Below are 25,363 nucleotides of genomic sequence, written 5' to 3' on the forward strand. Positions count from 1 at the left end.
AGTCATAGTATGTAATTCACTCAAATGAAATGAAAAACATGCACAAACACACACCCTTCTTTTACCTTCTCTCATAAAGCATTTAAAGGTACTAATAGTTTCTGTACAGTTACACTGCCATACAGACCTGGTAGTGGGGCATTCTCTGGCTCAGAGTTAGTAAACCACAGGTTCCAGTCCCGAGGATGCTGCTCAAAAGAGCCCATGATCCCACGAAAGTTGGGCTGCTTATCCAACTCTGTAATGTTGTCCCAGTTGGAGTCTGTTAACCAGCTGGGACATGGGTTATCCATCTGTACCTCCTTATCCAGTACCTGAAGATACACCCATCAATCAAGCAGTAGTCTTTCTGCCAGCATCTCAACAAATAGATTAAGAGGAATCTTCACCAAAATAATTAGGAGAAATTCATTTTAAGAAGACATTTTATCATAACAGATCCTAGGGGGTATTTTATTGGACCACAAACAAGATCAAGTTCTGATTTTCTTACAATTCCTCCTCGAAGGAAAAAGCTGTACTCCTCCATGTTGAGTTTGCCTGCAGTTTCTAGGATTTTGACAGCCATCTGGAAGCTGAAGAGCAACTTGTGAACTTCAAAGAGTCCACGACATGCGTACCTGCGGAAAACAAGGGTCACTGACTTAGCTGAAGTTACTATATAGTAAGGTAATATGTGCAAGTGCTTATTCTTACTAGTCCATGGTTTTACACAACAAACACATTTAAAAAAAAATATCTATCCTGGTGCTTACCTGTACACTGAGTATGTGTGGTATTCATTAAGGTTGGCGATTCTTTCCTCTAGCATTTGGCTACGCTTGCTTTTTTCTATGCTGTGCTTGAACAGGTTAATGTAGGAATCCAGAGAGAACTGGTACATCGGGTCAATGCGGCCCATGTCGTTGAGAATGAAGAAAAGAATAGAGGCTCGCTGGGCGCATGGACGGTAGGCCTAATCAAACACAACAATTACTGTCACATTCATAACACAACTCATTTCTAACATCCAGAGATTACAACTACTGAACATAATTACTCTTAAATACAAAATATAACACAAGAGTAAATCCCTTTATCCCTGAACCTAACCTCTCTAGCAGCATCGATTTCGAGTTCGGTCTGTTCGCTGCTCTCCAACTGCTGTGAAACCTCAGTAGATATGACTTTGGACTCCTGCAGGGTGTTTACCAGCTGCACATCATCCAAGAGTGAACCAGTCACTTCATTCAGCAGTCTGTGAGTAGACATACGCATACAAAAAAATTACATCAATGCACATAGCTGAATACATCAATAACTTTTGCCTGGCCTTTAATTACTGCTATCATAGCCAGAGCTGGTATTAACATAACATTACAGCATTTGTCCACAGTGTAGAATAATTAAGTGAAAATGACAGTGTGAAATGTTTGTGTAAACCACCTGAGAATCTCATCCTCCAAGTCCTGCAGGCGTTTTTTGCTAGAAGCAATGCTGATCACCAAAGAGTCCTTCTGATTTTCTTGCTCTGGACGCTCCTTACGCACCACAGTTCCCAGTAGCTGTGCTTCCAGACCCTACACACAGGAACACACATTAGGATACATGCACATAAAAAGTACACATTCATGGAGTTAGGATAAAAATATCAAAAAAGGTATGCTCTTTCCCACACACCTGCTCCTTGACAGCAAAGTTGACTATGGTGGTAACTGAAGAAATCTCAGGAGTGTAGTGGGGGTTAGGCATCTTGGTGGTGATGTAAAACCGAAAGTCTGGACTGTACTCCAACTCTTTATCACCCAGCTTCAACAGCAACCTGCCACCTAAAACAAAAGAGACCATACAAATTAACCCTCTTATGTAAGCAAGGATTCAGAAATCTGGTATTTGTAGTTCAAATGTGTGTGTGTGTTGGACCTAATCGTTTTATGGACTTGTTAAGAATTGGGTTGAGAGAGGGGTCCAACGCCTCCTGGACATTCTGCATCAAAACAGGATTCCCAAACTGGATGGCATTCTCCAACACTCGCAGGTAGTCTGGCATTTGTAAATCTATTACTTTCAGACCCTGTGGGGTGACACACAACAAAACAGAACATGTCATTACATAATCACATACAAATTTGTCTCAAAAATAATTACACTGTTAGAAATAGTCAAGAAGTAAAAAGAACTTTTGGATTGGGATTTATTTGTGGGAGTTTCGAGAACTTACCCTCTCCATTTCCATTTTACTAATCCAGTTCAGAGCTTGGCTTTGAGGGTCCACCATCAGCGGCCATCTTGAAAATAAGGGAGGACTCTAACTTGTATTTACAGTAGGAACAAGCTTTGTACAGTGAACACAACCATATTCAAATCCAGTTAAGGCCTACCAGATGCGTGTTACTAAACCATGTATTTAGATGTACTGACCGGTTTCCACGGGTGGCGATGACTCCATTTTCAGTAGAGAATGCGTCAGAGGGCAGGCCCTGAATATTCCACTCCCTCACTGTTGTAGGCTTAGACATAAACACTGAAAAACTGAATCCTGTTGTGCATGGAATCTCTAAGTCCCGCACCTAAGAAGAGGGCAAATAAACAACAGAGAGGAGCACTGAGAAAAACATTAGGTAAATGTGATGTTGTGTTAAGTGTTATGTTACATGTTTGTCTGACCTCTTTCATCCAGATGGCCATTATCTCTTCTCTGTAGTTGGAAAGGAATGGTCCCATATAGGACAAGAATGATGCTGCTAGCAAACAGTCTCCCACCAGGTATCCCATGTTTACTTCAAGATGCTGTAGCACACAAACACATACAGTACAGTGAGTAGTTCATGATATTATGAGTGATTACCTCAATGGAGAAGGATTGTCATCGGTAAAGACATGATGTTTTGAATTATGTTTGTTCTGCTCTTAAAGCAGCTTTGACAATGCAATTCAAATGAGCAGAGCTTGTATGTGTATTTTCTACATTTCTGTTCAGGTGTGTGTGTCTGCTTGTGTATAACATACAGCAACTCTCTCCTCCCAGCGGACCCTCTCTCCAGCGAGTCCAGTCACCAGTTTGCCAGCTCGGTCCAGTTTCACTTCCATTTCCTCTGATTTCTTTCTCAAATTCTCTCTCGTGACCATCTTTTCACTGTGCTGCTTTTTCAGCTGGTCTAGTTTCTCCCCCAACTGCTCTCACACACACATACACACAATAATATTATAATATTATACTGGTCTTGTGGACAGCATGGTTACTAGATGCACTGAGCTTCATACCTCTTGTAGTTTGTTCTGGGCCTCAGCTAGTGCAGCCTGTTTCTCTTTGAGCTGGGATGTTGCAGCATTCAGCTGGGCCCGCTTTGGCTCTACAACCCTGAAGACACGCCCATATACCTGCAGGGACAGTATACACCTCATTGTTTTTTTGTGCAGGTGTACAATATTCTAAATTTGATTTAATATCTAACCATTCAAACAGTAATAATGCATGTGGTGGAAGCCAGTGGACACCCACTTACCTCCATAGCCCTGACCCACATGCAGAGGGACTTGGCAGCCAGTGATACTTTGCCAATGATCTCTGGCTGGAAGTCGGCTTCTCTGCAGTACTGTCCGATCTTCTTTAGAACACGTTCTGATATATTATCTTTGTCAAAATTAACCAGTGTTTTGATGAAGTTGGCCTCACCTGCCGAAAAGAGTCCAGGGTCACATACAGAATCTGCTCTAAGCATGCCTATTATAAGCACTTCATCATTACACTGACAAAATCTATTCATTATGCTATTGGTTATCCTTTTTCCAGTTAAATCTTTCCTTTTCCAAAGTGTACATTTACAATTCTTTTTATTTTTTTTATTCTAATTATTTTAGTACACATAATTTGTTCCTTTGCCAAGCTCTCTCTTTATAAATAGATACATTCTGCAGTGTTGCTGTCTCTCACCCAGCTGTCTCTTGGCCTCTGCCCAGGTAGGCTCTTTGCCCTGAAGAGTCATTACTGCCTGCATCACCGTCTCCACCAGTGCTGGAGGACGTCCATATGACTTGATCTCAGTCATGTCCTTCTTATTCAATGAGTTCAGAGCCTATGTGTTGAAAAAAGAGAGGAATGGAAAATGCACAATAAACAATAATGAATACAGGACAACAAGCTATGATTTGATTTGATAATCGACCTCCATGGCCTCTTCCAGGGCAGGCAGGGCTTCGTCCAAGTCCTTCTGTGCATTTTCAGCCATGGCTTTACACTGTAACTCTTCTGCCCCAATTTTCTCACTATTAGCAGTCACTGTCTAAACAGACACAAATAAAGGTCACTGACTATATTATGTTTAATAAAGCAAAGCCTTCTAAACTATTTTTTCATTGTTAAAGGCACTAACCTTCTGCTGCATGTCAGCTTCTGTCTTTTGTTGCATAATGACTATCAGGTATTCATCACACTGCTTCTGGAACTCAGCCACCTGCTTCTTGGCTTCCTCCAGCTCCACAGACATGGTCTCCACCTTTTCTCGTGTGTCACTGATCTTAAAAAGGCCGTTACGCAGCTTGTTTACCTGCTCCCCCAACTCACTGCGTTTCTCTGCCAGCAACCTGGATGGACAGATAAAAGTTTAACAGTTTATTTATAAATGTATAACCCTTATATATGTATCAGCTTTCTTTGATAACCAGTTAAGTAGTTAATCAAAAGAAAAAGGAATAATAGAAAAATAAATGTGCCTACTTCTTGTACCCAGAAACCAGTTCCAGGTAATTGGTGGGTGTAACATAATTATGCCTCTTCAGCTCCATCTTCATCTTTTGGGAGACTTGTGCCACTGATTGGTGTGTGGTCACAAAGATACTGGCAATCTTTGTCTGTATCTAGCATAATATTGTGTAAAAATGTTGCTTTACCCAACAATGTGTAATCCAATACAAGTAAAAAACCTTATGTGTGTGTGTTTGCCTTACCTTCTCCACAGAGCCCAGGTCTAACCCATCCAAGTACCTCTCGGCTACCTCCAGCAGGGCGTCTTTGGGCCATTCGCAGAACCAGTCGATGGTGGTGCAGTTGACAAGGGCTGGGTACTGGAAGATGCGACTCCTTTTGGCAAACAACCATTTACAGTATGGATTTATTACAGGGTTTTTATGAGGGAAGGTACAGTGCATTTGGCAGATGGTTGGGAAACAGAAGAAAATAATCAAAACATTATGCAACACAGTTATTATTTAAAGATGCTCCAATGCTACCTTTTCAAATCGCTACATTAAATTGAACATGCATATAATATACGCCAAAGCTACCAACAGGTTGATGTTGAAAAAATAAATCAACCTACAGTAAAAGATGGCACAGTACATACAGTTATTGTGTATGTTATATGTATCCTGCTAGTAGCGACATCCCAGAATGTGTCATCACACAAAGGATTAGCTCAGGGAAATAGCGCCTGCCAGTCCAATTAGCAGCACTATGTGTGACCCAAACACTATGGCAGAGGGTGTGTTTTGTTGTGAATAAAAGAAAATGTGTGTACTGAACCCTGCACAACCATTTAAATAACCACATCTTATTTTCTAAAGATGCCACTACAGAACTGAAGAGCCACTCAGAGGTACTGCAAGGAATAGTCACCAGTGTATTTACGGTTTTGTTCATAATGCTTATATAGCTGTTTTTAAGTGTAATGGGATTCATGCTGCAAATTATGTGTGAAAATGAGAGCAAGGAAGTATTCTGCCAGACAAGAAGAAGGAACAAATTGAGGATATGCAGTATTATAGAAGACAGAATCTACCTGAAGGGATCTCCCACTGGGCTCATACAGAGCACTATGTGTAGGTTGTTCCTCACTCGCTCAATCAGGTAGCTGAACAATGAGTCAGGAGTTTCCAACACATTGTCTTTCCTGGCAGAATCTGACAGAGCATTGCATACCTAAAGGCAGACAAATTGCATTGCTGTAGTTAAAAGTGATTTCATGAAATACATTATGAAGTATGAAATAAACAGGAAAAATCAATGCTAGAAGTTACAATATAAATAAGAAAATACCTCAGCAAACTCATCCTGCTTGTAGAGGTTAGGCACCTCTCCAGAACTTAGGATATTGTTAATGTCCTCTAGGAAGGATTCGTCCACAATCTGGGTGTCATTGAACAGGAAGACGGTGGGCTTGTTGTCCACACCAGTCAAAAGATACAGCTTCTTGATGTCTGAAAGCAATAACAAAAAAACGGATCAGCCAGGAGCTAAATTACACTCAACATTGACAAATATTTGAAGGTGTTAGTTAGGTGCAGCCATAAATGGCTGTGTTTGATCCCACCTTCTCTGAACTCCTGTTTGCGGTACTGCTTGGTGACTTCCACCTGGAATACCTGGTACTCACAGATGAAGGCGGCTAACTTTGCCAGGCTCTGTCTACCAGAACCTCCAACCCCGACCAGTAGCATGTTGCCTCTGAGCTGGCTGATCACACGTACAATGCGGGTTACTAAAGGGGGAACACACACAGATACAAATCACATCATCAGGCATGGACAAGCCAATAATAAATAGACAGTAATGCTTTGCTATTATAATTTGCATTAAAAATAGATCTGATTCATTTTTACACTTACCATGTTCAATAGCGTCTCGGAAGAGGACCAGGCTCATGGGAACCACACCAGGCGTCAGGTTGTATTCCTCCAGCTGCATTTCCATGAACTTCTTTAGAGGCTTCATGTCCAGTATGTCCTCATAGACAGAAGCGCCACTCAGGAAATCACCTGATACACACACAAACAAACATGTAAACTACTACTTGTGAATATTTTTCACAAATTGATGTGACACTGCTTTGTGCATGTACCAAATACTGGCGGTTGTTTGTTTGGGCAGATGTCGTGGAATGTGAGGTCAAAGAGTGAGGACAGTCTTTCTCCCAGCAAAGCAACAAATGTGTTCATGTCGCTTTGATCTATGAGCCGATCTGAGAACACCCTGAAAACGACAAAATATTGTGTTAACAGTGTTATTCAGATAGTATCCACTCTGTACATGATACTTGACAGAGCCACTAAAGTGTGTGTTTTTATCCAAGAAATTACCCAAGATATAATTAAAAAATTGTGTTTTGTTACCTAAAGCATTCATGAATCCACAATCTGGTGATGTTGGTTTTGGAGTCATGGAAGTCTGGCTGAGCTCTTAGCAGGCCCTGAAACACCTAGAAGTGAACAAAACCATGTTTTAAGTATTTTATTGCACATCAAATCAAATGGATGTGGGTTATGGAAAATGTACTGCTCTATGTATGTACCTTGGAGATATCCCTGAGGTTGAAGAGGTAGTGTATCTTGCTTGGAGTGGGAAGAAAATTAGCAGTGACAGCATAATAGAGGTCTAATGTGGCCTGAGTCAGAACCCTTCCAATGGGTTTCACCTCCTCCTTAAACACCTGCAGCTTTTGGTTGATCATGGTACTGTAGATGCACTTGATTTGGGACTCCTACATGCAAAGAAAATATGTTCAAATTGCATAAATCTCACAAACACACCATCCACAGATTTCAAAGCTGGAGTGATAAAGAGAAAGAAAAATAAAATACTGTAATAATACCATTTTGTTTTATACATGTAAAATCAGCAACTCAAGTGTTTACATCCTGAATCTAATATGGCCCCAGTCCTTTTCTAAAGAAAGTTGCTATTTTACACTACTACAAGAGAAAGTGTGTATAAATAAAAGAGACACGTGTAAAGAGACTTACATGAGGAAAGGTCATATTGATGAGGTTAAATTGACTCTGTAAGCGGGCAGATATGCAACTCCTCCCTCCTCCAGGTGGCCCCATAGATGCCAGCAAGAACATGTCCTAATACACAATCATACACCACAGTACAAAGACATTTAAAGGCATGTCGCACTCCACACGCAAGTACAACTTTTATAACCAAACTGCATTTCTCACCTTGACAAACTTTGGGGTTTGTTTCTGCAGATCATACCAGAAGCCATAGTCGATCCAGAGGCGCAGCAGCTCCAGCGGAGGCTGGGAGCCAAACAGGTCTGGGGCTGGCATGTTGAGGTCATCCAGGAAGCACAGCAACTGCTTCCCACCCACTGGTGTGAACACACCTTTGGTTCTCTTTTCTGTTTTGCTCTCAATGATGGCCTGAATGTTATTAGAAGTGGTCTGGACAGACAGGAAACACACAAAGTTAGGCACAAGATAAAATGAGGATTATATATTTAAATACACATTTCATACACACATTTAGAGTGGTTTAACAATCCTTAATAACAACATTATGTTTTGATATTTCTTTGGCCAGTGACATCACCAACCTGTGAGGACATGTTAATAGTGAGGGCAGTCCACTTGCTATCCAGGCCCTGGAGGACACTCTGGGCCACTGAGGTTTTACCAGTGCCCACTGGACCAGTGAGCAGCACTGCATACTGTTTCAACACCAGCGCCTTCACCAGTAAGTTATAGCGAACTGTGTCCACAGTAGGAACCATAATCTTATAGAATGGAGCACTTCAAGGAGTGGAAAAGAAAGAAAAATCAGATGTTTGTGGTAGGTCACATACAGTAATTTATATAACAATCACCATCTGGCTACTTACGTAGGACTGTAGCGCCAGCCTTTTGGCACCTTATCTTCAAAAGAAACCCATGTTTTGTTCTTTGAGTCGACATAGTACTCATATACTGTGTCCTACAAGAAAAAAAATCAAAGAATGATGTTACATGCTAAAGAGATGCATTCATGAAACCCCTCTTAAAGGTAGGGTAGGAGATTTCATTCTGATGCACTTTTTGTTAAATTAGTGTAACTCCTCTCTACAATCCTATAGCATAACATGTAAAATATTGTTGACAAAAGACCTTTTTAGGGAAGCTGTCCTCCATCTTCCGCAGGAATTCATCAATTCTTTTGCGACCATGCTCATCAACAGAGGCACAGATGGACCAGATAAGGCTGAAGAGAAACCAGAGTTTTACCATTGTACCCAAGTTGTCTATGTCAGAAACACTGACCTGAAAAGAAGAAAAAAAAGTTATTTTAATAATATTAGAAAATAGCTATGAGAGACTGTAACATATTTCGATCATCATACCCCATTGCTAGATGTAGCCAAGGAGTCATAGAGGCGGCAGAGAGAGACGACACCATTGAGGTCAGTGATGGGGATCAGCTCCTTGCAGTTGCTTTTCTTAAAGTTCATTGTGCCCTCTGTGTATTTCTCAAACAGTTGCTTTAAATGTTCCACTTCATTCTGAGGACAAATTAAGAGATCACTCATTATATTGCTGACAAAAAAACATGTCTGAGCTATTCTGAATGACTGTAACGTACTTTGTGTCTCTTGTCCAACCAGGACTGAACAAAAGGCTTCCATCCCAGATCTGTGTAGTCATTGTAGACCATGCCACAGCGGGACACTGTGGCTGGTGAGGCCATTGCCAGATTCTCAACTTCAAACAGCAGAGACACCTGTGACATAACAATGCACATTACATAGCATGCATCAAACCCATCAAGACTCGTTTCCAGTTCTACGCTTACCTGTTCCGGCATGGAGATTCTCTCTCCATTGATGAGCGTTAGCACCTTGTTGTCATCCATAACAGAGTTCATACTCTCTATCCACAGTGTGTCCACAGGCCCATCAAACACAATCCACTTCTCATCTGGCTTCTCATCTTAGGAACAGAGGGGAGATGTGTGATATACAGATACACATGCCAACATCAATGTAAGGTTTTTTATGTGTTAGCACCTGCACATGCAGCTCTCATGAGGGAAGACAGGACACCGTCAGTCCATTCATTAGTAGAGAGGTTGTTTTCTCCATACAGCTCTCCCAGACTCATTGCTTTGGGATTCAGAGGATATTCCTGTTGTGCCACCCGAAACGGGAAAGAGAAGATATATGTGACAAGACAATCATGATTTAAATCTCTTTGTCAGCTGCACATTTCAAAACCGAAGAATAGGACCTTTAGTGCAACATATGTATTTTGGAGTTTATATCATGCCAGTAAATAAACAGCATAATAGAATCATTCCAAGTATCTATAACTATCTGAAATACACACAACTATTTTGAATAAAGAGTCAACCCAACCATGCCTACCTGAACCGACTGAAAGCCAGTCACTCCCTGATGATGCAGGGCAGTCAGAGCTCCTTGCAGAATCCTCCAGGTAACACTCTTCCCGCTGCCAGTCTTGCCCACCAGCATAGATGAGTGTCGAGAGTTTTTGGTCTCATAAAGTTGGATGACTTTGGTCATAGTGAAAGGAATCACCTGCAATCCATTCTGACGAATCTCCACCTCTATGGCGTCCTTTAACTATAACAACATATGGAATGTTATGAATTACTGGGTTACGATTTGGAGCATGCCACATGCCACATATGAGATTGTATTATTATTAATATAAATTTTGGTAAAAAGGGCTTGACAAACATTACAAAGAGGGTTTTGAGATGTCACATGTGGAGGCAGAGGAAAGGATTTAAGGTGGAAAATGAAAAAAGGTGACCAGTGGAGCCAGAATAGATCTATTAGTCTGTTAATCCAATATTATACAGAAACAGATAATAGTTGAGGAGCATCTCAGTCAAAACACTGAAATCAGCAAAGTTAAACTGAACTCAATCAGGCTAAACCAGCAGTCTTTGTCAGAGCATTTAGTCTGACACTGGCACGCATGAGAGCAAACATTTGAAAATAGGAATGATGTCAACTCACCTCGCCGTAGTCAATGGTAGGTGTTTCCACAGCAGGGAATAAGTCCTGGATGATGCCGTTGAACAGCGGCAGGTCAGCAGAGGACAGCTTAGCAATGTTCATATCTTTCATAGCCATTAGCAGGATCTGAGAAGAAGATAAAAGGGCAGATTTACTGTCCATTCCAATTTGTTTAACTTACGTTGAAGGCTTAGTTTAGAGTAATGTCCTCTGATTTAAACCTGTAAATATACTGTGTGTATACACTGTGCGAACGAGAAAGAGACATACTTCTTCATCAGGAACATTGGGACAAGAGCGGCGCTTTTTCCCAGCGTAGCGGAGCAAGGAAGTAAGAGCGCGCAGGCCAAAATCATAGTGGTCCTGTTTGGATAGCTGTTGCACCGCCAGGGAGTAAAGGGTGAACACCTTTTTAGCAAGGACCTATGAGGACAAAGACAGAGGTAAAGAAACCTATATATAGGCAGTGACAGAAAAGCTCTAAAGTACTTCAGCTGCAGAAAGGTACAAACAAAAATTACATGGCATAGCTTTACAATAACAGGACCTTGATGAACAAAAAAACAGTGTCGCTCATGAACATTGGTATGGAAATTCAAGTATCTAATTGAATCCATCAGACTGATTTAACAATTCTTCCTCATCAGTACGAAGAACTCAATCTCTTCTGCTGATTGTGTGATTGCTGGGGATGTATCATTAAGGCTGGGATCATTTCACTAGATATACTTCAGTTTCAGCGATATATTTCATAAATCAGTGCATATTCAGAACTGTGCACAGGATAAAAACAGTAGAATTCATTCAAGGGATCCACTACACAGACAGAGAAGCCAGAGAGATCATAATGAAATAAGGTTCGATATACGAATCTCAAATTAAATACAAATAATAATAGTCACATATTTACACATATTAAACTACCAGTAGTAGTTGTACCTTGCAGTTGTCGAAGCCCTCTCCAAACAGCAGGATCTCAGCAATTAGAGTTGAGTCTGGCACCACCATGGATATAGGTCTGAACATGGACTTAAGGTTGTCAGGGAGTTCAGTACGACCAGCATAACCTATAGGTGACATAGACATGGAGAAATTGTGTCAGCTTTTCCAACTGAAAAAAAAAATGTTATTTTTCTGTCAGCATATAGTGAAATGGAATATAATCTGAGCATTAGCATAATTAACATACCTGGATTCATAGTGATGAAGATGCCACATGAGGAGACCAGATTTATGTGCTGCCCTTCAAAATGAAACTTGGACTGTCTAGCTGAGAGGGCAGACAGAATGGAAAGGATCTGCTGAGCCACCACTGACAACACCTCAATGTTGATACGGTTGAACTCATCAAAGCATCCCCATGCTCCTGTCTGTTCAGGTTGGACGTAATGAAATAGAAATTTGAAGGTTAAACTGAGACTTGGTATATTGTTACTATACTCAACAGCACTCCTCCATACCTGTGCTAAGCCAGAGTACATACGTCCCATGGATTTGTAGTCCAGTCCTTCAGAGCAGTTAACAACAATGACGTACATGCCTAGAGCCTTTCCTAAGTCTTTTACAGTCTCGGTTTTCCCAGTGCCGGCTGGACCTTTAGGAGAGCCTCCACGGTTGAGATGGAGAGCTGTGGTCAGGGTCATGAAACACCTGAACAGAGTCACACATTGACATTTACTGGAATATTTTTGGTACCCAGGCAATATGCACAAGTTCACTATATACTGACTAGGGTGCTGCTAATGTTAAAGGTAGGGTAGGAGATTTTGAAAACTCAGCCAGATTTCAAAAGTAAACACACGTCCCTTTCTCTCTGAGCTCACCCTGAAACCACACCTCCCAATCACATAGACACGCATTACCTGAAGACAAGCTGCGGTCTTTGACTTCGGCCATCATGCACGTACCTCTCTGGTGCGCGCAGAGCAGGAAGAGAGTGACAACCAGCCAATACTCCGTGCAGGGTCAGATTGGCAGATGTTTTTAGTGTTTTATAGCTTCCACAGATGATTAATATTTTTCGTTTTAATGCGAAACTGCCTAACTAATTGATTGCTATCAGATTGTAAAGAGAAGTTACACTAATTTAACAAAAAGTGCATCAGAATGAAATCTACTACCCCACCTTTAAGTCTGGTACTGATTGAATGGCTGATTAACTGACCTGTCAGTAAGTGGAGTGATGACGAGCCTTCCCGAGTTGCCCAGGTACTCATAGCCATACAGGAACTGTGTGTTGGTTTGTTGAATCACACAATTTTGCAGCTCCTGTTGGGAGATCATGCAAAAGTTTAGCTCTTGCTGTCAGACTGCTTTTATCCCTGCAGGTCATCTAACTAACGTACATGTAGAACAAATGGGGAAATAAGATAGTATAGTAAACAATATTAATTCTATTTCAGATGCGTTCTACAATAACTACTGAGTCTCCTAGCATACCTTGTCCCAGTACAGTCGCAGCTGGCACAGCCACTCAAAGGCATTGACATCATTGCAACCTGCTTTCACTAGCTTATCAATGACATCCCGAGCGTGAACCTCCACTGTGATCAGCGCTACGAGCTTCAGACGCAGGACTTTAGGCAGGTTATGCCGAATATTCTGTGAGTAGGTCTGAAGAATGGCAACCTAAAAAAAGATATTTGCCCAAACATTTACCATATGCTTGTCATTTCCGAATGCCAACATAACAGTCAATGTTCAAAGAGTTTAATAGGAAGTCAATTGAACCTGTTTTTTCTTCATGGACTTGAGTGATGACTTGTCAGATCTCTCTTTGCAGAGGATGAGAGATTTAGTGATGTTAGAGGTCCACTGAATTTGACTGGCTGTGATGAGCATCTAAAACAGGAAGTATACACATGAAAGAAAATTAATCCTTCTATATTAGAGTACATAGGAACTTAACATTAAAACACTATTTTATATAAGAAATTTGAGAAAATTCTATAAAATTGAAAAGAAATATATAAAGCAATACTTCAGGCAGTTGATGGTAAAGGGGAATAAAAACACATGAGAACAAATCCACAGACAGACCCACCTGTCCTGGCCATTCTTTGACCCATTTGTCCCTTGGTCCTTTCACCCGTTTAAGATCTTGGAGGCAGTTGTTCAGGCACAATTTCAGTGTAGTACGCATGCACTCTTCAATATCACACAGCCAAACCTACATACACATAAAACAATCTAGTGCTCATATTCTCCACTTTTCTCCAATATATTCATAATCATTAGAATTATATTGGCATTGGTCAGATTTGTCTCCATGATCACTACTGTACCTCCACAGGTTTGTCCAGCTGCACTTTATTAGAGAACATGACATACTCTCCATCAGCAGAGAACATCCCGATAGCTGCCTAAGAAACACAAACATAACTCAGTGACTGTTGATCCTAAAAATGCGACTCAAAATTAAGTACAATTCTAAAACATGGAAATAAATATTGCAGTATGAAACAGTCAACAGATTCTTTAGCAGATAAAATCGGAAAGGTAGTGTAGTTCCTTACTTTTTCAATTACCAGGCTCTTGATATTGTCAAAACACTTTTTCAAGTGTGTCTGCACAGCCTGTGGGTTCTGTGACTGTCCAAGGATGTCCAACAAATCATCATTAGACAGGAAATAGAATCTTGGGAAAATCTGCCTCTTGGTCTCTAGGTACATGTCCAAAGCCTTCATGATGTCCTCCAGCTTTGCACTCATCTCAGACAATTTACTTAGTAAACCTGGAGAAGAGAGTGAAGAAATTCATCATGAACTTCACTAAATTCTGAAACTCACTTATATTCATAAAATGAAATGACTGTTTCTTTAAGTATCCAAAATGCAGTGTCATACCCGGGTGGCATGTGCCTTGCAAGACATTCCTATTCTTGTGGAGACGGCCCATTATGATTTTCCAATCAGAACTAATATGTTCAAATTCTTTGCTCTCGTGAGGCAGCTGCTCCCTGATGTCCTTTCCTTGAAAAATGTTCTGCGGGGAAAACAAAAAAAAAAACCATAAAGACCACTTGTATACATGCAAAAAAGACAAGTGATAAAATGGTGGATATATTTATTTTTAAAAAAAACCTTTTAAACCTTACATATGTATTCACACAGTAGTATATGAATACTTCCTGTACCTCTAAATAGATCCAGTGACGTTGCACTGCAAGGATCATCTCAATGACCTCCAGTACAGTGGACAACATCCGTTCCCAGCGATCCACCTCCTTTTCAAAGGCTTTGACAAACCGAGACGCCTTCATTGTGGACAGAATAACTTGGTTGTCATCCAGGGCCTGGAAAACCTCCTCTGTGCCCCTGTGGAAGCAACAAAGAGGATAACAATGCCTATTATGGTTGCTTCTAATAAATGTAGTGGTAAAATATTTGGTAATCTGTACAGTTTACTTGAATCCAATACAGTTGTAAAGTTTTTTAATATTATCAGTCAATATGAAAATTAATATTTTTATGTTTTTACCTGAGATGGTAGTGTCCTTTGTCTTTGTACCGCGTGATGTCCAGGTGCATTTCCTCCCACGTCTTGGTGATGCCCTCCAGACCCTTTAATATAAAACACCATAAGACTCACAATTAAGTAGAGTTAATTGTGTAATGATAATATACAGTCATGTTCAAAGGTTAGTATACCCCTTTTTAATTCTATGTTTTTGGTAGAGTCATATGGAAGGACAGCAACCCCAAATCATCACCCCTCCACCACTGTGTCTGACAGTGTGTAAAAGGTATTTCCGCTAAAATATTTGGTGTTCCCCAGACATGGCGGTGAGCAAGCCAAACAACACTTTGGTCTCATCTGTCCATAGGACATTGGTCCACAAGTGTTTGTGTGGTTTGTTAAACTGCAATTTTGTGAACCTCAGTCCTGCTTCCATGTGCTTTTTAGACAGAAGAGTCTTTCACCTGGTAACCCTTCAAACAAACTGCACTTGTTCAGTCTTCTTCTATTTGTGCTGTCAAACACATTAACATTGAACATGCTCAGTGAGGCTTGTTTTTTGTATTTGTCTAACACCATTGTTTATGTCTTTCCCTCTTGTCATTGTGTTAACACACACCTGAACGTCTGCTTTTATGTAGAGGTCTGTACACCTACTGATGATCAACAGCACCTGCTGCAGCTGCAGCTCAACTAATTAAACCCTATGGAAGCACTAGGGGGGATTTAGTATTGCCCACATGTTTTTTTGGACTGATTTCTTGCTAAATAAATACTGGCACAGTCAAAAAAGGTTATATGTGAGGTTGCATTTGCCTAATACTAACACATACTGAGATACAATCAGACTTTTTTATAATGACTTTTAAAAAAGAATTAAAGTGAGAGGTAGCAACATCAGGGGATAATATTTCTATTTAATCAAGCAGATGACTAGATAATTAATGACAGTAAACTACGTGCCTCAGCTTTAAATTCTAGTGACAGTATTCGTCAGAGATGGAGAACCCAATCATGCCTAGTTTGCAGTGGCACTTTCTACCTGGTAATTAAGGGTTAATTCACAAAACCACATGCAATTTCATGTAAATTGTAAGAACTAATTGCATTTAAAGATAGGCCGCTTAGGCCTAAAACTGCACTGTTGAATCCACCATAAGCACTGTAGAACACAGCAAGTTAGTAGAGAGTGAAGGGGGAGGATTGTGGAGGATTGACAAGTGGAAGAAACTGGACCTGTTCTATGGAGAGTTCCTTGCTGGCAGCTCCAGAGATCTCACAGATAAAGTCAGCACACCTGTCAAGGCCCAGAGACATGATCTTCTCCAAGGTGAATTCAGCACTGGTTGGGTCAAAAGAGCTATCCACCTTCATGCAGATCTGACTCCAGTGCCTGAAAATAGGAGCAGTTACAATTATTAGTCTCTAATACCAAATAAACTGAAATAGTCCACTAAGAATACAAGTGTCCTACGTGTTTTCTATTATTATTAATGGTTTTATATTTAATCACGAAGCCTCTCCCTCTGTGTGTGCTTCATCCTTCAGTTTAAACATTCCGATTCGCCTCTGCTTTGAAAGCAGTGCTGACACAGGGCCCTATGAGAGCAGGGGAGGGGGGCTATGAATGTGTCACTGCGCTGGGCCAAAATAGTTGTAGTTGAATGGTGGGGCTAACTGACTGTGGGTCTTGGGGCCCTACTGTGTCGTGATGATTTTGGTCAAGCCAACTAATTTGGCGACTGATCAGAGCCTTGTTTCATACATTGTTGGCAAAGTAGGCAGCACATCTCTGATCTGTACATTTGAGAAACTAGCACAAAGCCTACTCAACATGTTATCATGCATAAAGAATATATTTTGCTATTGTTCCAAACAGGTCCTGCCTGATGAAAATGAATAACACCAACCATTCTGTGTCGATGACATTTAAAAGTAGTTGTGGGCATGAACACAAAAATTTTTCTTCTTCTTGGTAGTAGAAGCAGATGTTGAGAAAAAAAAAAGTGCCAAAATACAGCACATTTCAAGCCTCGTTGGCGCAGTAGGCAGCGCGTCAGTCTCATAATCTGAAAGTCGTGAGTTCAACCCTCACACGGGGCAAATGTTTTAGAGCCATGATGATAACACACAACAAAGGTAAAATGTGCTACAAACGTGGAACATTTATGTGTACAAATAACAATGTGATGACCAAAGCACAAAGCCTATCTGCAGGATCTTCCCAAGGAACCCATACCTTGTTGGCATGTGTTAATACATATTAGTGACCGCACAGCCCACATTGAGGAGGCCAGAAGCCTCAATGTGGAGGTGTGCAGGAAACCCACACACACAGACCAGTACTCGCTGTTTGATTCCCGCCACCCACTGGAACATAAGCTGGGAGACATCAGGACTCTGCAGCACAGAGCACAAACTGTACCCACCAGCTCAGTGGGGAGGAAGAAGGAGCAACAACACATCAGGAAGGCCCTGCAAACCTGTGGCTATCCCAACTGGGCACTCATCAAAGCCACAAAAACAAGACCCACCAAGAACAGAAAAAAGAACAACAGCCGGCTAAGAAAGTATATAGTCATCCCATACGTGTCAGAAGTAATGTCATGCATGCAGACCAGTGCAGTGAGGAATGCTCTGATCTGTACATTGGAGAAGCTAAACAACCATTCCACAGAAGAAGGCCACCTCCACAGGACAAGACTCAGCTGTTCACCTTCACACCAAAGAAAAGGGAGACTCTTCTGAAGACAATAAAGTCCACATCTTAGACAGAGAGGACAGTAAGGGCTTGACAGAACAGTCAAGAAAGCCATACATGTTAAGTTAGAAAAACCTTCCCCAAACAGAGGTGGTGGATTCAGATATCATCTTTCTACCACATACAATGCAGCTTCCATCCACTCCCAGGAAGTTTCACTCCCAAGTCACATGTACCCAGCAAGAACACTGGGCTGTCGACCTGTCCCACCTCTTGTAGTCTCATAGTCGTTAGCCAGTCGTTAGACACACCAGGCACAGTCAGTTAGACCAACACAGGTAAGTACGGAGACGTTTGGAGCTATTGTTTGTGAGTTTCACACAGACCCACCCACTGAGGTCCTCCACTACATACAAACCATGTTTTCCCACCAAACACTTAGAACGGATAAAGCTGCTTGGATGAGCAACAAAACGTCTTCAAGAAAACTCTACAAGTCCAGATGCCTTGCTTCAACCTTCTGAATGAAAATGACCTGGATGACTGAGAATCTTCATCAACACATATCACTAATATAGTCCAAAATAGGGTATTATATATTGGATATACTTTATATATATCATTCTTGAAAAAAGAACAAGATTTTTTTTTTTTTTTTCCTCACGAAAGAACATTTTTCAGATAGGTTTTGAACTTTGGCCATAGGACGTCCAACAAACTCAACATGTTATCATGCATAAAGAATATATTTTGCTATTGTTCCAAACAGGTCCTGCCTGATGAAAATGAATTACACCAACCATTCTGTGTCGATGACATTTAAAAGTAGTTGTGGGCATGAACACAAAAATGTTTCTTCTTCTTGGTAGTAGAAGCAGATGTTGAGAAAAAAAAAAGTGCCAAAATACAGCACGTTTCAAGCCTCGTTGGCGCAGTAGGCAGCGCGTCAGTCTCATAATCTGAAGGTCGTGAGTTCAACCCTCACACGGGGCAAATGTTTTAGAGCCATGATGATAACACACAACAAAGGTAAAATGTGCTACAAACGTGGAACATTTATGTGTACAAATAACAATGTGATGACCAAAGCACAAAGCCTATCTGCAGGATCTTCCCAAGGAACCCATACCTTGTTGGCATGTGTTAATACATATTAGTGACCGCACAGCCCACATTGAGGAGGCCAGAAGCCTCAATGTGGAGGTGTGCAGGAAACCCACACACACAGACCAGTACTCGCTGTTTGATTCCCGCCACCCACTGGAACATAAGCTGGGAGACATCAGGACTCTGCAGCACAGAACACAAACTGTACCCACCAGCTCAGTGGGGAGGAAGAAGGAGCAACAACACATCAGGAAGGCCCTGCAAACCTGTGGCTATCCCAACTGGGCACTCATCAAAGCCACAAAAACAAGACCCACCAAGAACAGAAAAAAGAACAACAGCCGGCTAAGAAAGTATATAGTCATCCCATACGTGTCAGAAGTAATGTCATGCATGCAGACCAGTGCAGTGGGGAATGCTCTGATCTGTACATTGGAGAAGCTAAACAACCATTCCACAGAAGAAGGCCACCTCCACAGGACAAGACTCAGCTGTTCACCTTCACACCAAAGAAAAGGGAGACTCTTCTGAAGACAATAAAGTCCACATCTTAGACAGAGAGGACAGTAAGGGCTTGACAGAACAGTCAAGAAAGCCATACATGTTATGTTAGAAAAACCTTCCCCAAACAGAGGTGGTGGATTCAGATATCATCTTTCTACCACATACAATGCAGCTTCCATCCATTCCCAGGAAGTTTCACTCCCAAGTCACATGTACCCAGCAAGAACACTGGGCTGTCGACCTGTCCCACCTCCTGTAGTCTCATAGTCGTTAGCCAGTCGTTAGACACACCAGGCACAGTCAGTTAGACCATCACAGGTAAGTACGGAGACGTTTGGAGCTATTGTTTGTGAGTTTCACACAGACCCACCCACTGAGGTCCTCCACTACATACAAACCATGTTTTCCCACCAAACACTTAGAACGGATAAAGCTGCTTGGATGAGCAACAAAACGTCTTCAAGAAAACTCTACAAGTCCAGATGCCTTGCTTCAACCTTCTGAATGAAAATGACCTGGATGACTGAGAATCTTCATCAACACATATCACTAATATAGTCCAAAATAGGGTATTATATATTGGATATACTTTATATATATCATTCTTGAAAAAAGAACAAGATTTTTTTTTTTTTTTTCCTCACGAAAGAACATTTTTCAGATAGGTTTTGAACTTTGGCCATAGGACGTCCAACAAACTCAACATGTTATCATGCATAAAGAATATATTTTGCTATTGTTCCAAACAGGTCCTGCCTGATGAAAATGAATTACACCAACCATTCTGTGTCGATGACATTTAAAAGTAGTTGTGGGCATGAACACAAAAATTTTTCTTCTTCTTGGTAGTAGAAGCAGATGTTGAGAAAAAAAAAAGTGCCAAAATACAGCACGTTTCAAGCCTTGTTGGCGCAGTAGGCAGCGCGTCAGTCTCATAATCTGAAGGTCGTGAGTTCAACCCTCACACGGGGCAAATGTTTTAGAGCCATGATGATAACACACAACAAAGGTAAAATGTGCTACAAACGTGGAACATTTATGTGTACAAATAACAATGTGATGACCAAAGCACAAAGCCTATCTGCAGGATCTTCCCAAGGAACCCATACCTTGTTGGCATGTGTTAATACATATTAGTGACCGCACAGCCCACATTGAGGAGGCCAGAAGCCTCAATGTGGAGGTGTGCAGGAAACCCACACACACAGACCAGTACTCGCTGTTTGATTCCCGCCACCCACTGGAACATAAGCTGGGAGACATCAGGACTCTGCAGCACAGAACACAAACTGTACCCACCAGCTCAGTGGGGAGGAAGAAGGAGCAACAACACATCAGGAAGGCCCTGCAAACCTGTGGCTATCCCAACTGGGCACTCATCAAAGCCACAAAAACAAGACCCACCAAGAACAGAAAAAAGAACAACAGCCGGCTAAGAAAGTATATAGTCATCCCATACGTGTCAGAAGTAATGTCATGGATGCAGACCAGTGCAGTGAGGAATGCTCTGATCTGTACATTGGAGAAGCTAAACAACCATTCCACAGAAGAAGGCCACCTCCACAGGACAAGACTCAGCTGTTCACCTTCACACCAAAGAAAAGGGAGACTCTTCTGAAGACAATAAAGTCCACATCTTAGACAGAGAGGACAGTAAGGGCTTGACAGAACAGTCAAGAAAGCCATACATGTTAAGTTAGAAAAACCTTCCCCAAACAGAGGTGGTGGATTCAGATATCATCTTTCTACCACATACAATGCAGCTTCCATCCATTCCCAGGAAGTTTCACTCCCAAGTCACATGTACCCAGCAAGAACACTGGGCTGTCGACCTGTCCCACCTCCTGTAGTCTCATAGTCATTAGCCAGTCGTTAGACACACCAGGCACAGTCAGTTAGACCAACACAGGTAAGTACGGAGACGTTTGGAGCTATTGTTTGTGAGTTTCACACAGACCCACCCACTGAGGTCCTCCACTACATACAAACCATGTTTTCCCACCAAACACTTAGAACGGATAAAGCTGCTTGGATGAGCAACAAAACGTCTTCAAGAAAACTCTACAAGTCCAGATGCCTTGCTTCAACCTTCTGAATGAAAATGACCTGGATGACTGAGAATCTTCATCAACACATATCACTAATATAGTCCAAAATAGGGTATTATATATTGGATATACTTTATATATATCATTCTTGAAAAAAGAACAAGATTTTTTTTTTTTTTTTTCCTCACGAAAGAACATTTTTCAGATAGGTTTTGAACTTTGGCCATAGGACGTCCAACAAACTCAACATGTTATCATGCATAAAGAATATATTTTGCTATTGTTCCAAACAGGTCCTGCCTGATGAAAATGAATTACAACAACCATTCTGTGTCGATGACATTTAAAAGTAGTTGTGGGCATGAACACAAAAATTTTTCTTTTTCTTGGTAGTAGAAGCAGATGTTGAGAAAAAAAAAAAGTGCCAAAATACAGCACGTTTCAAGCCTCGTTGGCGCAGTAGGCAGCGCGTCAGTCTCATAATCTGAAGGTCGTGAGTTCAACCCTCACACGGGGCAAATGTTTTAGAGCCATGATGATAACACACAACAAAGGTAAAATGTGCTACAAACGTGGAACATTTATGTGTACAAATAACAATGTGATGACCAAAGCACAAAGCCTATCTGCAGGATCTTCCCAAGGAACCCATACCTTTTTGGCATGTGTTAATACATATTAGTGACCGCACAGCCCACATTGAGGAGGCCAGAAGCCTCAATGTGGAGGTGTGCAGGAAACCCACACACACAGACCAGTACTCGCTGTTTGATTCCCGCCACCCACTGGAACATAAGCTGGGAGACATCAGGACTCTGCAGCACAGAACACAAACTGTACCCACCAGCTCAGTGGGGAGGAAGAAGGAGCAACAACACATCAGGAAGGCCCTGCAAACCTGTGGCTATCCCAACTGGGCACTCATCAAAGCCACAAAAACAAGACCCACCAAGAACAGAAAAAAGAACAACAGCCGGCTAAGAAAGTATATAGTCATCCCATACGTGTCAGAAGTAATGTCATGGATGCAGACCAGTGCAGTGAGGAATGCTCTGATCTGTACATTGGAGAAGCTAAACAACCATTCCACAGAAGAAGGCCACCTCCACAGGACAAGACTCAGCTGTTCACCTTCACACCAAAGAAAAGGGAGACTCTTCTGAAGACAATAAAGTCCACATCTTAGACAGAGAGGACAGTAAGGGCTTGACAGAACAGTCAAGAAAGCCATACATGTTAAGTTAGAAAAACCTTCCCCAAACAGAGGTGGTGGATTCAGATATCATCTTTCTACCACATACAATGCAGCTTCCATCCATTCCCAGGAAGTTTCACTCCCAAGTCACATGTACCCAGCAAGAACACTGGGCTGTCGACCTGTCCCACCTCCTGTAGTCTCATAGTCATTAGCCAGTCGTTAGACACACCAGGCACAGTCAGTTAGACCAACACAGGTAAGTACGGAGACGTTTGGAGCTATTGTTTGTGAGTTTCACACAGACCCACCCACTGAGGTCCTCCACTACATACAAACCATGTTTTCCCACCAAACACTTAGAACGGATAAAGCTGCTTGGATGAGCAACAAAACGTCTTCAAGAAAACTCTACAAGTCCAGATGCCTTGCTTCAACCTTCTGAATGAAAATGACCTGGATGACTGAGAATCTTCATCAACACATATCACTAATATAGTCCAAAATAGGGTATTATATATTGGATATACTTTATATATATCATTCTTGAAAAAAGAACAAGATTTTTTTTTTTTTTTTCCTCACGAAAGAACATTTTTCAGATAGGTTTTGAACTTTGGCCATAGGACGTCCAACAAACTCAACATGTTATCATGCATAAAGAATATATTTTGCTATTGTTCCAAACAGGTCCTGCCTGATGAAAATGAATTACACCAACCATTCTGTGTCGATGACATTTAAAAGTAGTTGTGGGCATGAACACAAAAATGTTTCTTCTTCTTGGTAGTAGAAGCAGATGTTGAGAAAAAAAAAAGTGCCAAAATACAGCACGTTTCAAGCCTCGTTGGCGCAGTAGGCAGCGCGTCAGTCTCATAATCTGAAGGTCGTGAGTTCAACCCTCACACGGGGCAAATGTTTTAGAGCCATGATGATAACACACAACAAAGGTAAAATGTGCTACAAACGTGGAACATTTATGTGTACAAATAACAATGTGATGACCAAAGCACAAAGCCTATCTGCAGGATCTTCCCAAGGAACCCATACCTTGTTGGCATGTGTTAATACATATTAGTGACCGCACAGCCCACATTGAGGAGGCCAGAAGCCTCAATGTGGAGGTGTGCAGGAAACCCACACACACAGACCAGTACTCGCTGTTTGATTCCCGCCACCCACTGGAACATAAGCTGGGAGACATCAGGACTCTGCAGCACAGAACACAAACTGTACCCACCAGCTCAGTGGGGAGGAAGAAGGAGCAACAACACATCAGGAAGGCCCTGCAAACCTGTGGCTATCCCAACTGGGCACTCATCAAAGCCACAAAAACAAGACCCACCAAGAACAGAAAAAAGAACAACAGCCGGCTAAGAAAGTATATAGTCATCCCATACGTGTCAGAAGTAATGTCATGCATGCAGACCAGTGCAGTGGGGAATGCTCTGATCTGTACATTGGAGAAGCTAAACAACCATTCCACAGAAGAAGGCCACCTCCACAGGACAAGACTCAGCTGTTCACCTTCACACCAAAGAAAAGGGAGACTCTTCTGAAGACAATAAAGTCCACATCTTAGACAGAGAGGACAGTAAGGGCTTGACAGAACAGTCAAGAAAGCCATACATGTTATGTTAGAAAAACCTTCCCCAAACAGAGGTGGTGGATTCAGATATCATCTTTCTACCACATACAATGCAGCTTCCATCCATTCCCAGGAAGTTTCACTCCCAAGTCACATGTACCCAGCAAGAACACTGGGCTGTCGACCTGTCCCACCTCCTGTAGTCTCATAGTCGTTAGCCAGTCGTTAGACACACCAGGCACAGTCAGTTAGACCATCACAGGTAAGTACGGAGACGTTTGGAGCTATTGTTTGTGAGTTTCACACAGACCCACCCACTGAGGTCCTCCACTACATACAAACCATGTTTTCCCACCAAACACTTAGAACGGATAAAGCTGCTTGGATGAGCAACAAAACGTCTTCAAGAAAACTCTACAAGTCCAGATGCCTTGCTTCAACCTTCTGAATGAAAATGACCTGGATGACTGAGAATCTTCATCAACACATATCACTAATATAGTCCAAAATAGGGTATTATATATTGGATATACTTTATATATATCATTCTTGAAAAAAGAACAAGATTTTTTTTTTTTTTTTTCCTCACGAAAGAACATTTTTCAGATAGGTTTTGAACTTTGGCCATAGGACGTCCAACAAACTCAACATGTTATCATGCATAAAGAATATATTTTGCTATTGTTCCAAACAGGTCCTGCCTGATGAAAATGAATTACACCAACCATTCTGTGTCGATGACATTTAAAAGTAGTTGTGGGCATGAACACAAAAATTTTTCTTCTTCTTGGTAGTAGAAGCAGATGTTGAGAAAAAAAAAAGTGCCAAAATACAGCACGTTTCAAGCCTTGTTGGCGCAGTAGGCAGCGCGTCAGTCTCATAATCTGAAGGTCGTGAGTTCAACCCTCACACGGGGCAAATGTTTTAGAGCCATGATGATAACACACAACAAAGGTAAAATGTGCTACAAACGTGGAACATTTATGTGTACAAATAACAATGTGATGACCAAAGCACAAAGCCTATCTGCAGGATCTTCCCAAGGAA

The 25,363-nt window shown here is 41.5% G+C and overlaps 1 protein-coding gene and 3 non-coding genes across 4 annotated transcripts in view; 3 read left to right on the plus strand and 1 right to left on the minus strand.

The window, feature by feature from the left end:
- dnah2 (dynein, axonemal, heavy chain 2) overlaps positions 1-25,363 on the minus strand; it is a 117,423-nt gene that overhangs the window by 6,625 nt on the left and 85,435 nt on the right. The window contains exons 22-71 of the mRNA XM_028429741.1: positions 16,410-16,566; positions 15,195-15,277; positions 14,851-15,031; positions 14,561-14,699; positions 14,186-14,448; positions 14,000-14,077; positions 13,759-13,884; positions 13,446-13,556; positions 13,155-13,343; positions 12,880-12,983; positions 12,176-12,365; positions 11,905-12,085; positions 11,655-11,782; positions 10,986-11,138; positions 10,716-10,841; positions 10,095-10,313; positions 9,738-9,855; positions 9,524-9,660; positions 9,314-9,451; positions 9,075-9,233; positions 8,842-8,994; positions 8,580-8,671; positions 8,295-8,490; positions 7,918-8,142; positions 7,717-7,821; positions 7,266-7,454; positions 7,087-7,172; positions 6,816-6,946; positions 6,583-6,732; positions 6,288-6,455; positions 6,014-6,174; positions 5,757-5,896; positions 4,927-5,059; positions 4,697-4,836; positions 4,353-4,563; positions 4,146-4,262; positions 3,914-4,055; positions 3,486-3,655; positions 3,244-3,360; positions 2,989-3,153; positions 2,647-2,769; positions 2,401-2,549; positions 2,201-2,267; positions 1,903-2,053; positions 1,660-1,808; positions 1,426-1,559; positions 1,093-1,237; positions 756-955; positions 494-620; positions 128-314 (exon numbers count right to left, since the gene is read on the minus strand). Of these exons, the coding sequence (XP_028285542.1) occupies positions 128-314; positions 494-620; positions 756-955; positions 1,093-1,237; positions 1,426-1,559; positions 1,660-1,808; positions 1,903-2,053; positions 2,201-2,267; positions 2,401-2,549; positions 2,647-2,769; positions 2,989-3,153; positions 3,244-3,360; positions 3,486-3,655; positions 3,914-4,055; positions 4,146-4,262; positions 4,353-4,563; positions 4,697-4,836; positions 4,927-5,059; positions 5,757-5,896; positions 6,014-6,174; positions 6,288-6,455; positions 6,583-6,732; positions 6,816-6,946; positions 7,087-7,172; positions 7,266-7,454; positions 7,717-7,821; positions 7,918-8,142; positions 8,295-8,490; positions 8,580-8,671; positions 8,842-8,994; positions 9,075-9,233; positions 9,314-9,451; positions 9,524-9,660; positions 9,738-9,855; positions 10,095-10,313; positions 10,716-10,841; positions 10,986-11,138; positions 11,655-11,782; positions 11,905-12,085; positions 12,176-12,365; positions 12,880-12,983; positions 13,155-13,343; positions 13,446-13,556; positions 13,759-13,884; positions 14,000-14,077; positions 14,186-14,448; positions 14,561-14,699; positions 14,851-15,031; positions 15,195-15,277; positions 16,410-16,566 (7,403 nt within the window). The remainder of the gene's footprint in view (positions 1-127; positions 315-493; positions 621-755; positions 956-1,092; positions 1,238-1,425; positions 1,560-1,659; positions 1,809-1,902; positions 2,054-2,200; positions 2,268-2,400; positions 2,550-2,646; positions 2,770-2,988; positions 3,154-3,243; positions 3,361-3,485; positions 3,656-3,913; positions 4,056-4,145; positions 4,263-4,352; positions 4,564-4,696; positions 4,837-4,926; positions 5,060-5,756; positions 5,897-6,013; positions 6,175-6,287; positions 6,456-6,582; positions 6,733-6,815; positions 6,947-7,086; positions 7,173-7,265; positions 7,455-7,716; positions 7,822-7,917; positions 8,143-8,294; positions 8,491-8,579; positions 8,672-8,841; positions 8,995-9,074; positions 9,234-9,313; positions 9,452-9,523; positions 9,661-9,737; positions 9,856-10,094; positions 10,314-10,715; positions 10,842-10,985; positions 11,139-11,654; positions 11,783-11,904; positions 12,086-12,175; positions 12,366-12,879; positions 12,984-13,154; positions 13,344-13,445; positions 13,557-13,758; positions 13,885-13,999; positions 14,078-14,185; positions 14,449-14,560; positions 14,700-14,850; positions 15,032-15,194; positions 15,278-16,409; positions 16,567-25,363) is intronic.
- On the plus strand, positions 18,795-18,867 carry trnam-cau (transfer RNA methionine (anticodon CAU)). Its single transcript has one exon. It is a non-coding gene; the product is annotated as a tRNA-Met (tRNA).
- trnam-cau (transfer RNA methionine (anticodon CAU)) lies at positions 21,979-22,051 on the plus strand. The gene has a single exon. It is a non-coding gene; the product is annotated as a tRNA-Met (tRNA).
- On the plus strand, positions 23,570-23,642 carry trnam-cau (transfer RNA methionine (anticodon CAU)). The gene has a single exon. It is a non-coding gene; the product is annotated as a tRNA-Met (tRNA).

This window comes from Parambassis ranga, chromosome 18 (genome assembly GCF_900634625.1).
Source record: "Parambassis ranga chromosome 18, fParRan2.1, whole genome shotgun sequence".
NCBI lineage: Eukaryota > Metazoa > Chordata > Actinopteri > Ambassidae > Parambassis > Parambassis ranga.